At 37.7% G+C, this 14433-nt stretch overlaps 1 protein-coding gene across 1 annotated transcript; it reads right to left on the reverse strand.

Annotated features, from left to right (window-relative positions):
* Nucleotides 1-692: 692 nt before the first annotated feature.
* On the reverse strand, nucleotides 693-11343 carry LOC117326158 (39S ribosomal protein L13, mitochondrial-like). The gene is made up of 7 exons (XM_033882794.1): nucleotides 11235-11343; nucleotides 7944-8067; nucleotides 7213-7306; nucleotides 6645-6705; nucleotides 5848-5934; nucleotides 4451-4572; nucleotides 693-850 (listed from the first exon to the last, which is right to left on the reverse strand). Exons 1-7 carry the CDS (start codon nucleotides 11253-11255, stop codon nucleotides 772-774), a joined length of 588 nt encoding a protein of 195 aa, XP_033738685.1. The 5' UTR covers nucleotides 11256-11343; the 3' UTR covers nucleotides 693-771.
* Nucleotides 11344-14433: the final 3090 nt, after the last annotated feature.

Raw genomic sequence — 14433 nt, forward strand, 5'->3', positions numbered from 1 at the left:
AACAAGTAGCGATTTAAAGAAATTACCTCAACTTCCGCTATTGGGCCCCGCCTCTCCGGCCCCTTGGGGGTCAGAGTCACCATTTATGCAAAATCTGTTCCCCTTTCCCCAAGGATGTTCCTGACCAAATTGGGTTTAAATCCATTCATAACTTTATGACTAGTAGCGATTTAAAGGAATGACCTCAATTTCCCCTATTGGGCCCCGCCTCTCCGGCCTCTCTGGCACCTTCTGTCCAGGTGAGCTAAAAATGCAAAGTGGAACCCTGACATTTGCAAGTGAAAGCTTTAGATATAGGTCAGAGAGACCTAATTTTGATACCCTGATATACATGTACCACCTCACATCAATTGATTTTTGCTCCAAGGTATAAAGTTCCAGAACAAGTTGATTAAGAAATGGTACTGGGACAATTTTCTTTGATGTAGGTCGAAGGGATGAAAATGTGACCTACTTTTGGTACATATCACTTGATCTAGGTGAAACCATGCCCCAAATATGAAGCTCCAGTGATAAGTGTTGTTGAAACTGGACAAATAAAGTGCAGGACAGCAGGACGAAGAGACAGATGGAAGCAAATCTATCAGTGACCTATAAAACTTCAAAATAATAACAGATGTACATATATTCAAGTGTAGTGTACAAATTATTGAGAACAGCTTCCCCCCAAAACACAACAAAAACTGGTCAGATTGAATTTACGTATTTTATTACACAAAACCTAGCACACTCCTTGTACACAAAATAACAGTTACACACATCCGTCATCACTCAGCTCACAAGTAACTCTCCTCTTAACTCATTTTGTTCCTTTTTCCCTTGGTAATGATCAAGATTATAGTCTTCTGGCCTGAAAATACATAAAATTATGAAAAGATATTAATGAGTTTATGGTATGGAAAACATGTAAACAGAAGATGAAATTCAAAGTTATTTGATAAATTGATAAACCAATAATTTACCAGGACCAGAAAATAAAACAAGAGGCCCAGGGGCCTTAACGGTCATCTGACTCTAAATTAAAACCCTTATATTATTGTAGTATGTATTCTCTCTAGCAAGTATATAGTGGCACTGTTGGCCATGGTGGCCATCTTGGATTTCTGACCGACCCAATAAATAACAACACTTGGTCTGGACCATCTAAGGATAATATCTGGTAAGTTAGAGCTGAATCCCACTGGTGGAATTTGAGAAGAAGGTTGAAATAGGTGTTGTTCAGGAAAACCATGATTGCGCAATCATGTTACAAAATGGCCGCCATTGCTGCCATGTCAAAGTTTTTACGAGGCCGAAAAAATAACAACACTTTGTTGGCCCTCCTTCCTTAACACCCTCACCAATTTCCAGCTCAATGGCACCAGTGGAACTGGAGAAGAAGTTTAAAATGTGTTTTTCAAGATGGCGCACATTGCGGCCATCTTGGATTTCAGACCAATCCAAAAAATAACAACACTTGGTCGGACTCATCTCAGGATCATTTCTGGCAAGTTTCAGCCAAACAGCACTGCTGGAACTTGAGAAGAAGTTTAAAATGTGTTTTTCAAGATGGCAGTTATGGTGGCCATCTTGCATTTCGAATCGACCTGAAAAATAACAACACTTGGTCGGAATCATATCAGGATCATTTCAAGCAAGTTTCAGCTCAATAACACTGGTGGAACTTGAGAAGAAGTTTAAAATGTGTTTTTTCAAGATGGCGGTAATGGTGGCCATCTTGGATTTCGGACCGACCCGAAAAATAACAACACTAGGTCGGGATCATATCAGGATCATTTCAGGCAAGTTTCAGCTCAATAGCACTGGTGGACCTTGAGAAGAAGTTTAAAATGTGTTTTTCAAGATGGCGGCTATGGCGGCCATCTTGGATTTCGGAATCGACCTGAAAAATAACAACACTTGGTCGGGGATCATAGTCAGGATCACTTCATGGTAAGTTTCAGCTCAATAGCACTGGTGGACCTTGAGAAGAAGTTTAAAATGTGTTTTTCAAGATGGCGGCTATGGCGGCCATCTTGGATTTCGGACCGACCCGAAAAATAACAACACTTGGTCGGGATCATATCAGGATCATTTCAGGCAAGTTTCAGCTCAATAGCACTGGTGGAACTTGAGAAGAAGTTTAAAATGTGTTTTTTCAAGATGGCGGCTATGGTGGCCATCTTGGATTTCGGACCGACCCGAAAAATAACAACACTTGGTCGGGATCATCTCAGGATCATTTCTGGCAAGTTTCAGCCTAACAGCACTGGTGGAACTTGAGAAGAAGTTTAAAATGTGTTTTCAAAATGGCGGCTATGGCGGCCATCTTGGATTTCGGACCGACCCGAAAAATAACAACACTTGGTCAGGACCATCTCAGGATCATTTCTGGCAAGTTTCAGCTTAATCCCACTGGTGGAACTTGAGAAGAAGATTGAAATGTGAAAAGTTTACGGACGGCGCACGGCGCACGGCGGACGAAGGACGATGGCTATAGGTCATCCTGACCCGAAGGGTCAGATGACCTAAAAAATAAATTTGATAAGTGTTTACATTTTTTTTGAAATTTACAAGTGCAGTGATATTTGGGACTCGGATAAATGAGTCCAGGACTCATGCTCTTCTGATTGACTCACTCAACTATATTTCTTAGCATTAGATTAATCAAAATATTGGAAATAGTTTTCTAGTCTAGCTTTAAAGAATCCTACAAAAATCACTTCAGTGTCTTTTTCAATAAACAGATTCTACTGTCATCCAAAAATTGAAGTTTATTTTTCAATAAAATCAATTGAAATTCAAGATCTGTTGGGAGTTTCTTAATCATATGCGAGTACATTTCTTCCTCAATATGCCGCCATAGCTGCCTAATAACTCACACTGTCGCTATCTAAACCTTAAACACATATTTCCTCCCTTTACCATTCACCACCCTCAAACATTGCCATTTGCCAGGTTTCTCAAAGTAGAAATAATGGCCTATTTCACAAATGTAATTCCTTCTATCCTTCTGCTTTTTTGTGCTGCGTATTGGTATTCAATGCTTCAAGGGAAGTAACTCTTGATCTAGCTGAAATAGGACTAGTTGTGGCAAACTAACGTTTTGTCCTTAAGGAGCTCTCAATTTATCTATGAAGAAGATTGCATGTCATATACAACATCGCAAGTTTTTATTGTCGCAGATTTGGATTTTTGGTAGGCTACACAATCTTGAATCATAACAAGAGGCCCAGGGGCCTTAACGGTCATCTGACTTTTAATTAAAACCCTTATATCATTGTAGTATGCATTCTCTGTAGCAAGTATATAGTGGCACTGTTGGCCATGGCGGCCATCTTGGATTTCGGACCGACCCGAAAAATAACAACACTTGGTCGGGATCATCTCAGGATCATTTCTGGCAAGTTTCAGCCCAACAGCACTGGTGGAACTTGAGAAGAAGTTTAAAATGTGTTTTTCAAGATGGCGGCTATGGCGGCCATCTTGGATTTCGGACCAACCCGAAAAATAACAACACTTGGTCAGGATCATCTCAGGATCATTTCAGGCAAGTTTCAGCTCAAAAGCACTGGTGGAACTTGAGGAGAAGTTTAAAATGTGTTTTTCAAGATGGCGGCTATGGCGGCCATCTTGGATTTCGGACCGACCCGAAAAATAACAACACTTGGTCGGGATCATCTCAGGATCATTTCTGGCAAGTTTCAGCCCAACAGCACTGGTGGAACTTGAGAAGAAGTTTAAAATGTGTTTTCAAAATGGCGGCTATGGGGGCCATCTTGGATTTCGGACTGACCCGAAAAATAACAACACTTGGTCAGGACCATCTCAGGATCATTTCAGGCAAGTTTCAGCTTAATCCCACTGGTGGAACTTGAGAAGAAGATTGAAATGTGAAAAGTTTACGCACGGCGCACGGCGCACGACGCACAACGCACGGCGCACGGCGCACGACGACGGACGAAGCATGATGACTATAGGTCATCCTGACCCTTCGGGTCAGATGACCTAAAAATAAAATGAATGTATCCACTTTACCTTTATATTATATCATCATGGGATATGGCAGTTTGATTACAAGTGTAATATACAATTTCAATTTTGATGCATTCCCTGTTTAAATTCCTAAAGTGTTTTGAATAAAAGTAAGCATTATTATGGAGAATGTACACTGTACCTGTCTATCCAGGGTCATAACATCTGCACTCTTCTAAAAATTAAACTTTTAATATTGATGCTGTGGAGACCACCTAATATATTTCTCTTTCTTACTAATTAAAGACAAAAGAGACCCCCCCCCCCCCCCCCCCCCCCCCCCCCCCCCCCAGTTATGGAGAATGTACCAGGAATTGCTAAGTCATAGCATCTGTACTCTGCTAAAAATTGAACTTTTAATTTTAATGCTGTCAAGACTACTCTTTCTTGCTCATATGCGATAAAAAAAGACCCCTTCCTGTAATTAGATACACACCAGTCGAAGAGTTTGGGGAAGTTTCTGATCTCCTCTTCTGTGTGCTGGTCAAGTCTCTTCGGTATAACCTGGACTTGTCTGATCTGATCACACACATTGGCTAAGATATCTTCTGGTACGTCCTGTAGGGGTTCAATACAACAACAAAATTCAGTATAAAATACCTTATTGCTAAATTTCACTATTCCTATCGAAACTGTTGGAATACAAAAAATATACTACAAAGTTGGGAACTTACGTGATGGGGAAATTTACTCAAAATAAATGAAAGTCATTCGACCGTGGAAATTTCTCCTACACATATGTTGTTTAGTGATGTAAATCAACATAATACATTATTGTATGTGCAAAAGAAAATAAGGTACATCGATAATGGAAATAATCCCCCTCTGTAGTTTACCTACAAATATAGCAAATTTAAGCCCCTGCATAAAGATAAACAAATGTACGTTTTTTTGTATATCATTTGGGATGTAACGGTGTGTGCAGGTTTGGTTCGATTTTCTATTTTAGATTATTATTTCATACTTAACTTATAAATTGCTGATGCAACTGAGCAGATTTTAAGGAATTAATTAAAGATAAACCCATATATGGGATTATGAAATTTTATAGCTGTTGTTATCTTGATAAAGCTTAATATCAATAAACAAAAACATACAGAGACTTTTAATATAAACAAATTTGTTCACAATGAGAGCTATGTTGAAACGAACCTATCTAAAGAAATAGGGCCCGACACCAGCAAGCTCCTAGGTTTTGCTACAATACATACTTGAATGTTTTTGTCTCCCCAAAATGATATCTAACTCTTGCGATTAAAAGAAATGCCTGTTTGACATATGTTTTGACCCTAAGATTTCTGGGAAATGGTGATCTGACTTCTGAAACTGCTAAAAATCAAAGGTCAACTAATGACTTTTACTACTACATTTACTGTATAGTGAAGCATGTAAGTGGAGTATAGTTCTAAATTATCAATCCTTTCCTACTGCTTTGAGCTAAATAAAGTATAACCAATGCTTAAAATGTTGAAGAAATCTTAAAAACATTTAACAATTCTTTCATGCAAGTTAATTTCCTTACAATCAATTTTAAACCACCATGAGAAAAATCAGCAATCATGTTAGAAATCTCCAACAATTACTGACCAAGAAACAGATCAAAATGCAAAAAGTCTAACCAGAATGTTACAGATGGACAAGGGCAAAAGCTACTGTATAAATGTCTTTGCATCGACTATTTTGCGACAAGAGATTAAAAGATTTAGGATTTGTACCAGATTACCAGTAGTACATTCATTATCATTTTGTTATTGTCATTGGGGACTATATCAGTCGTATCTCTCAAGTGATCCTATATATAAAACAAAGTCCAATGTAGCTAGGTAAACATACGTCCTCTGGAAACAGATGAAGCCTCCTTAACAGGTTTGGTCGAAGGAGATTAGATGGTAAGTTACTCTTCACGGTCCTTTGGAAGATCTGTAAATAGAGTTATTTCCCTTGTTTTACATGTACTTGTATGAGGATTTGTTTACTAATAGGATCCAGCACCTGCACAGGACCAATATCATTTGTATTTCCTTACTTTTAAAACATGATTTCTTATTTATTATAACTATACTGTATGTGATGTTAACTTTAAAGTATCTTTTTAATCATCATGATGGTAAAATTAATTAATTTTAATATGTAGTTGTGGTGTACTTATAATTTTACATTCATGTATTGTCAATGATACAAGTGCAGTGATTTTTCTGGTTATTTTGAGAAAATCAAATTGACCAAATTGGGAAAATTTTATGTAAATTTTAAGTAAATCAGGTTAAAAAATTACCTGCTATTAAATATATGTATCTTAAGTGTCATGATTACCAGTTTTATAATGCAAAGTATTTTCAAAGTCCTTGCTTTACATGATGACACACACCAAATTCGACCTTTGACCATCCTTAATCCTATCTATTCTTAGTAGTTTTAATCCATGGACACAATGGGGGAATTTTCAGTTTCCTTTTTGGGAAAAACAAGGCTAAATTGAATTTGGATAGGGAAAATTTTGTCATTTGAGAAAATGTGTCAATGAGGCATCAACATTACCGGGTGAAGCAGGATATTTAAGTATCCTGTCTACTCTAATGGACAGCAGTGAAAATGTAAGATTTTTATTCAACTTCTCATTTGATACTTACCTGTGTTGGATCAAGGTCATGAAGTTTCCAGGCAGCTGTCATAGAATGACCTTTTGGATAGCTGCAAAGTAATGAATAGGGTAAATAGAGGATTTCATTTTCAGTTAGGTTGAATGGATAAATTACCAAATAGTTCTAAGTAAAACAACTTTTTTTACTGCTTATACATTATTTGGACCTAAATTTAGACCACTTAATTCTTAACTGTGAAGGCTGGACATGCAAGGACACAATATCCAGCAACCTATGTATGCTCCCCATTCCCCTACTAATGTTACAATTTTGCTACAAAGAAAAATTCTCAATTTCCATCAGGTGGCAATTTTCAAAACTTGGTCTGATAAAACACTGTAAACTCAGTACATTGTATAAAAATCTCTGAGAGTAATTTCTATAGTATTTTTGCATATGCAAATTCACCGAGTAAAAACCCTAAACACATCATGTAAATAATGTTACAGATGCATGCTTCCTGTCATTTTGTTTCATAGTGGCAAAATAAATTGTTAATTAAATACCATAACTTTATCCTACAGCCTAATGTTGAATGATAGTTAAGCAGCATTACCCTGTGTGATGATGGAATCTGAACTTCCTCCATGCTTCATTTCTCAAGGCGATATGTTTAGTGTTGATTACAACAACATGGTCTCCAACATCACCTGTAAACAAATTTCACATCAGTAAAAAACATATTCTAATTCTGCAACAGGCATTTCTGTTTACACAACAAGGTAAACAAGTTTCATGTGGCCTTAACACCATACATTATAAATTTTGATTGATGGGGCCCCACAGTACACTAGCCTTCTGTCTCCAGACTGCAGTTAAAATGTATGGGTAACTTTACATCTTGTGTTGGATCCAAAGGGAACTAGGCTAATAGTAAATGAACATTTTATGTATCAATATGAAAATGAAATCAGGTTGAAATTGTAATTGTAGTTGATGATTGATAAAATATTTACCTCATCAGCTAGGGCATCCAGTAGACCCTTGAGAGTATGTTTTTGACTCCCCAAATTAAGATCTGACTCTTGGGTTTGAAGAGACTTGCCTATTTGACATATTTTTTTACCCCTCAGATTTCTCAGAAATAGTGATTTGACTTCTGAAATTGCTAAAAGTCAAGGGTCAACTGGGTCGATGCCCTGCTCATAAAGAGGAATGATCGAGTGATAACTAGGTATAAACACGGCATTACACAGATTACAGTAAAAATATCCAAAGTTCTATATTAATACAGTTGGTAAGACCATAATAATAGCTCATACACAATCTTTGATCTACAACACTTACTGAGGGGATGGTAGATGGGTTTGTGATGACCCTGGAGGTATTTCGCGATTTCCCTCGCTGACTTGAACACACACTGGTGATTAGCATCATATAACCACCAAATTCTAGAAAATGTGTTCCATTGCTGAAAACATAAAAAACTTTAACTGAAATTCAGCCAAAACTGAAATGTCAACACAAAAAAATGAAAGCTGTTATGTGCTGTAAAAGACCATAAGTGAACAAAATACAAAACAAGAGGCCCAGAGGGCCTGTATCGCTCACCTGGTTTCATGAGATATGAAATGAGAATGATGCTTAAGTATATTTGTCACTGGTATTGCTATGTCAATATATCATAAGCATTTTCTATGGGTACATGAACATTGCTTTTATTGAAATTCTAAAAATGTCAATTTAGCCAAATTGACCCTGTTTGGCCCGGCCCCTCAGTCCCCCCGGGGGTCAGCCCCACCATTTGTACAATTTTGAATCCCTACCCCAAGGGGATACAACCAGGCAAATATGAGCGATATCCATTGCTTAGTATCAGAGAAGAAGTTGTTTATATTAATTTAATCAAATTGACTATGTTTTGCCCCGCCCCTGAGCCCCCCGGGGGCTCAGCCCCAACTTTTGTACAATTTTGAATCCCTTCCCCAAGGGGATGCTACCAGGCGAATATGAGCAATATCCATTGCTTATTTCAGAGAAAAAGTTGTTTGTATCAATTTTGCCAAATTGACCCCATTTGGCCCCACTCCTCAGCCCCTCGGGGGGTCAGCCCCACCATTTGTACATTACTACAATTTTTAATCCCTACCCAAAGGGGATGCTGCCAGGCGAATATTAGTGATATCCATTGCTTAGTTTCAGATAAGAAGTTGTTTATATCAATTTAGCCAAATTGACCCCGTTTGGCCCCGCCCCTCAGCCACCTTGGGGGTCAGCCCCAACATTTGTACAATTTTGAATCCCTACCCCAAGGGGATGCTACCAGGTGAATATGAGCGATATCCATTGTTCAATTTTAGAGGAGAAGTTGTTTATATCAATTTAGCCAAACTGGCCCCTTTTAGCCCTGCCCCTCAGCCCCCAGGAGGGTCAGCCCCGTCATTAGTACAGTTTTGAATCCTTATCCCAAGGGGGTGCTACCAGGCAAATATGAGCGATATCCATTGCTTAGTTTCAAAGGAGAAGTCGTTTATATCAATTTAGCCAAATTGACCCCTTTTGGCCCCGCCCCTAAGACCCCTGGGGGGTCAGCCTCACCATTTGTAAAATTTCGAGTCCCCACCCCATAGGGATGCTTTTGACCAAATTTTGTCAAATTCTGATCTGTGGTTATGAAGAAGAAGTCAATTGTTGACGGACGACAGACGGACGACAGACGGACGGACGCCACGGTATGGCATAAGCTCACCTTGGTCCTTCAGACCAGGTGAGCTAAAAAGGAATATATATAGATTATAAATGTTACTGGTAGTTGATCTCGATCGATTTCCAAATCTGTTGAGAAGATGTTTTCGAGTTTTGGTGTATTTTCACAAGCAACAGGATGATCCCAACCTGTTTTATACATGTATGCTAAAAATTACAGTGGACTAGGTTCATTACAAAAGATAAAGAAGAAATTGTAGCTTTGGAATCTGTGATTGTTATAAATTCGCTGATAGTAGAAAGACATTGTGATTAGTGCAGACAACTGCGAGCTTAGTTCCTCACTCCTCTTGAACATATGGGTTAAAGTCACATATACAGGCGACGGGATAATTTCAGTTGGATTAGAGCTTTAAACGGTTTGTTGAACTTGTAAATGATGTTCATGTTAAGTAAAGGTAAATTTTTCATTTTTAACAAAAACAGAGATTTTGCCTGTTGTTTCTATGGGCACAAAACTTTATCAGCTAATAGGGTTGAGGTGACCCATCTTGATTATGTTTTGTAATTTGAAGATTTGAGAATAAATCATGAATGCTTCAGGGGTAGTGTGGCTATGTTATGGACATTGGAATATAAACACTGAAATAGTCAGGTATTTTACAAATAATCATATCGTCCGATTGTAATATTAAATACGAGACGTCAATGACAGGATAATTATTCAAGAGGATCATGTCTCGATTTTTCGTCCTGACACAAACTTTTGAATTTGTCAAAATTAGATGAAGTAATCCATTATTGTGTTATATGGGGTCAAAGGATCGCAGAGGCCTCCAGCATGTTGTATTTTTTCCTTTTCGCTCCATCGCTCACTGATTAGGGTAATTAGGCCGTCCGCGACCTACATAGTTAGCAATATATGGCGTCGAGTCAAGTATGAAATTTTGACTAGTGTAAAGCGAGGGTCTATACGGATGGCATAAAACACCTAGATGGGACTAAATGGGTGTTCTGGGGTAAATAAATATCTCATTTATCCATATATGTAAGGTAGGTGGTGTGTCACACCCGATTTTATTGTATTTGCATCAAATTCTTAGCGACACCAAACGGTGTCGGATAATTCCACGTTTTCATATAGTAGTGCGCTCTGGCCCTACACCAGACATGGTGATAGGGCCAGAGAAAACTTTGAGTTATCAAACATAGTAATAGGTTGTCTCCCTTAATTAAAAATCATTTTTGAAAAATAGTCTTTTTTGTACAAACTTTTATATCTCTTTACATTTCTCAAAATTAACACGTACATGTAATGCATTGTATACATCAGGGTTGTTTTTTTTCTTAGTGTCATCAGAGACCTAAAATTAATATAGGTCTCTGGTTTCATGTTATAACTACTAATCAGAAACTCGAGCAATTGTATTTCAAACTCAATGCCTGTTGTGACCTTTTCCAGTTCTTGATAATACATGCTTTAGTTTATATTACTGGCCTGAGTCTTCTTTTATTCATATGTATTGTTATTGGATAAGTTAGTAGATTAGACTTGAAGTCTAAACCCAGAGTCGGATATAAATGTGGGATTGACAGAGACCAGGGTAGTGGGGACTGCGCGCTATATCAAGAACTACCAACTGATACCATACCCACGGTCACCTGTTTTCGTCACAATACTATACAATTATTAAATTGTAAATTTTGCTCAACATCATCTGTTTCCAGGACCATATGATTGGTCACTGGTATCACGAAATAAGAGTCCCGTTAGTGCTACCGAAATGTGTCAGATTGGATTTGGTGTTGTGACGATTTGTCGGTGGCGGTCGTGCAGTATCTGCAGTAGGCCTATGACGTCGCATGGACAAACACAATTATGGGAAGGAACCAACACACGTCGGAGCCAATAAAACTACGTAATACACTTACAATCACTCTGTTGTTTGCCATAACTCCGGCAACCTTCAAACCATGCTCACCGGATGTAGTGGAAATCCATATCCGGGAAGACAACTCTTCATAAGACCGGTCTGACTATTACAGGATTGGGCAGGATCGAGCGAAGATGTACAAACTGACAGAATCGGGGAAGGATCGCGGTGGAATCGGGCCGTTTTGTAATGCTGTTGTATTTATTTTGATTGGACATATCAAAACGGTATTTGCTTGTTTTAACGAACAATATATCATACCAGGATTTAAAAACTTAACGTATATGGAGCGTTGGAATAGACTAAAGCTTCCAACTCTGAAACATCGCCGAACACGAGGGGACTTAATAAACACTTTTAAAATCGTAAAAAATATTTATGATACTAGAGTAACTGGGGGAATACTACAGATGGAGGAAACCAGAAGAACAAGAGGTCATTCTTACAAACTTTTCAAAAGAAGCTGTAAAACTGATATTAGGAAGAACTTTTTTAGTTTTCGCGTAGTGTATATTTGGAACAACCTTCCGCAACATTTTATTAACTCTGAAAATGTACTGCAATTTAAAATAAGACTTGATGAACACTGTACAAGTATGAACATTTCATTTTAATTTAATTTAATGCATGCTTTATTATAGGATAATCAATATATTGTATACTGTATATTCAAGCCGTGACACCGGAAACGGCAAATTACTATATATCATATGTATTTCTGATATGGATATAGAGGCTAGTAGCCTGCTCCATAATTATTCCTATTAAACCCTATGAAATATACACATCAATAAATATCAATGTTTTGTGTCTCGCCAGACATCGGACAGAAAAGGGTTGGCTATATGCAGAATCGGTACTTTATAAGGATTTTCAAGCACAACATTAATTTAAAAGCCCGATACAAATAAATTCTACCAGCACTGACTTTGGCAAAGCCATATTTTTTTGCCGTTATGAATTTATTTTGCGCACGCCCCAAGTACAAGTATGTAGAGTCACAGGAGACGAATACATCACATTATATCATTGGTTTAAACCGGTCTAAGGATTGCCTATAAAACAATGTATTAACCACTGTTTCTGGAAGATAGTTTTTGAAAAATATTGTTAGCCTATTGCACAGTTATTTCTAGATATCTGTATTATCTAGCTCACAAATATGTATCTGGCCGCTTGAAACAAACGTTTCACCGACCTGGACATAGCGTACAACGGAGATGGCAGCTTGACGAAGTTGTCAAACCTAAATTTCCAAATCAGTCAAAAAGTAGATCTACAACCATAGGCGGATCCAGGCGCTCATGTGGAGCAGGTATATTGCACAAAATACCTATGGTGTTATTTATACTCGTCAGTCATCACGATTATATTGGCTTTCTCTGGGGAAATTGCAGAGGCGTGAGAGGGCTATTTACAATGATTTGTGATTTATTTTAAAATTTTTTTTAGAAAATAAAAGGTTTGGGCGATACGTGTGTGAGGACTTCAAGGGCTACGTAGGGGATATGTGCCTTGAAGTCCTCAAGTGCAGTGCATTGTACTGCTGCAACAGACTTAGGTTCCACTCACAGGTACTTGTGGACATGATTATGATGTTTCTAATTCAAATGTTTCATTATAGACGAGTAAATTATTGTATTACAATCGCATGCTTAATTTCTAAAAAAATATCGTACCTTGGCCTTATAAATTTATAAGGCCGAGGTACGATATTTTTTTTAGAAATTAAGCATGCGATTGTAATACAATAATTTACTCGTCTATATAATGAAACATTTGAATTAGAAACATCATAATCATGTCCACAAGTACCTGTGGTTCCACTGTGTTATTGCGTGTGGGGAAAATGAGTACTAAAACAGTATTTGTCTGGATGAGTGCGTGTGCGCATGTCTAGTTGTGTCTACTGGGATGAGAATGGATGTGTAATCAACGGCTACTATTTGATGTACTATTTTGTAGAATAGTATAAGTCTTGATTGTAGCCGTCGTGTTTGTAGTGTTGGCCTTTGAAGTTTGTATATCATGTCTGTGACAGAACTAGTGTTATGGTATTTGTTGTTGACATATCGCGCTGCTCTGCGTTGTGTTTTTTTCTATCTTGAATTTGGTTTGAGTTGTAGGGGTCCTATATAGAAGAGCAGTATTCCAGTCTGGGTCTACCTAGTGCTTTGTATGCACGTTCTTTTATGTGCGGTGAGTTCATGATTTTAAGATTGCGTTTCAGAAAACCTAGTGTTTGCATTGGAGGTGATGTTGATGTGTTTGTCCCATTTGATGTTGTTTTGTAGTGCGATGCCTAATGGATATTCGCTAGAGTCTACTTGTTGGAGTTTATGAATGTGGAGAGTGTAATCGTGGTGTATTTTGTTTCGTTTTGGTGTTATTTTGTATAATTAAGAAATAATTAACGATGACTCGTGTATTGTTGCAGGATATACAACGAGGACGAGGATATTTTGCAATTAAATTAATAACGAAGGCCGCAGGCCTGAGTTATTAATTAAAATTGCAAAATATCCGAGTCCGAGTTGTATATCCTGCAACAATACATGAGTCAAAGTTGATTATTTCTATTCTACCATGTACTGTTTAGTTCTGAGATCGACCTCTTTCTAATAGAAAAACAGCAAAGAAACCCCGGGAAAACCTTGTAATTTATTTCTTGAGTATTGTATTATTTGTTGATGAAATATACATTTCTTTACAGGCACTACAGTACTACGATCAAGAGCATATATAATATGGCGTTGAATATGAAAATTAAAAAAAAAAGGATAAAGAAAAGAAAAAAAGGGGGGCCTCCGTAGGATTCGAACTCGCGTCGTGATTAAAAATTAATGAAAGACTAACCCATTAGCCCACTCGGCTATTGTAACCTTATAAGAAATAAGTGAATATTAGATATATAAAGTTGTAACAGCCGTGACTCACGAGCGTGTATTGTTGGCACGAGCGTGTTTTATTGGAAAATAATACATGGTTTTAAACCAATCAAAACTGCCGTTGCAAAGCAAACATGGTAGAATATAAATTTAACAAGGACGGTTAAGTGTTCACAACCAAGATAAAGTGTTGTCATTCATCTATTACGTCACAATACTTTGAAATGATGCGTTGCACGAGCCATACTATTGTTTATGATACTGAGCCATATTTCATGACAGACCTGGTAGTGAAATACACTATTATAT

Source organism: Pecten maximus, chromosome 4 (assembly GCF_902652985.1).
Source record: "Pecten maximus chromosome 4, xPecMax1.1, whole genome shotgun sequence".
In the NCBI taxonomy this organism is placed as follows: domain Eukaryota; kingdom Metazoa; phylum Mollusca; class Bivalvia; order Pectinida; family Pectinidae; genus Pecten; species Pecten maximus.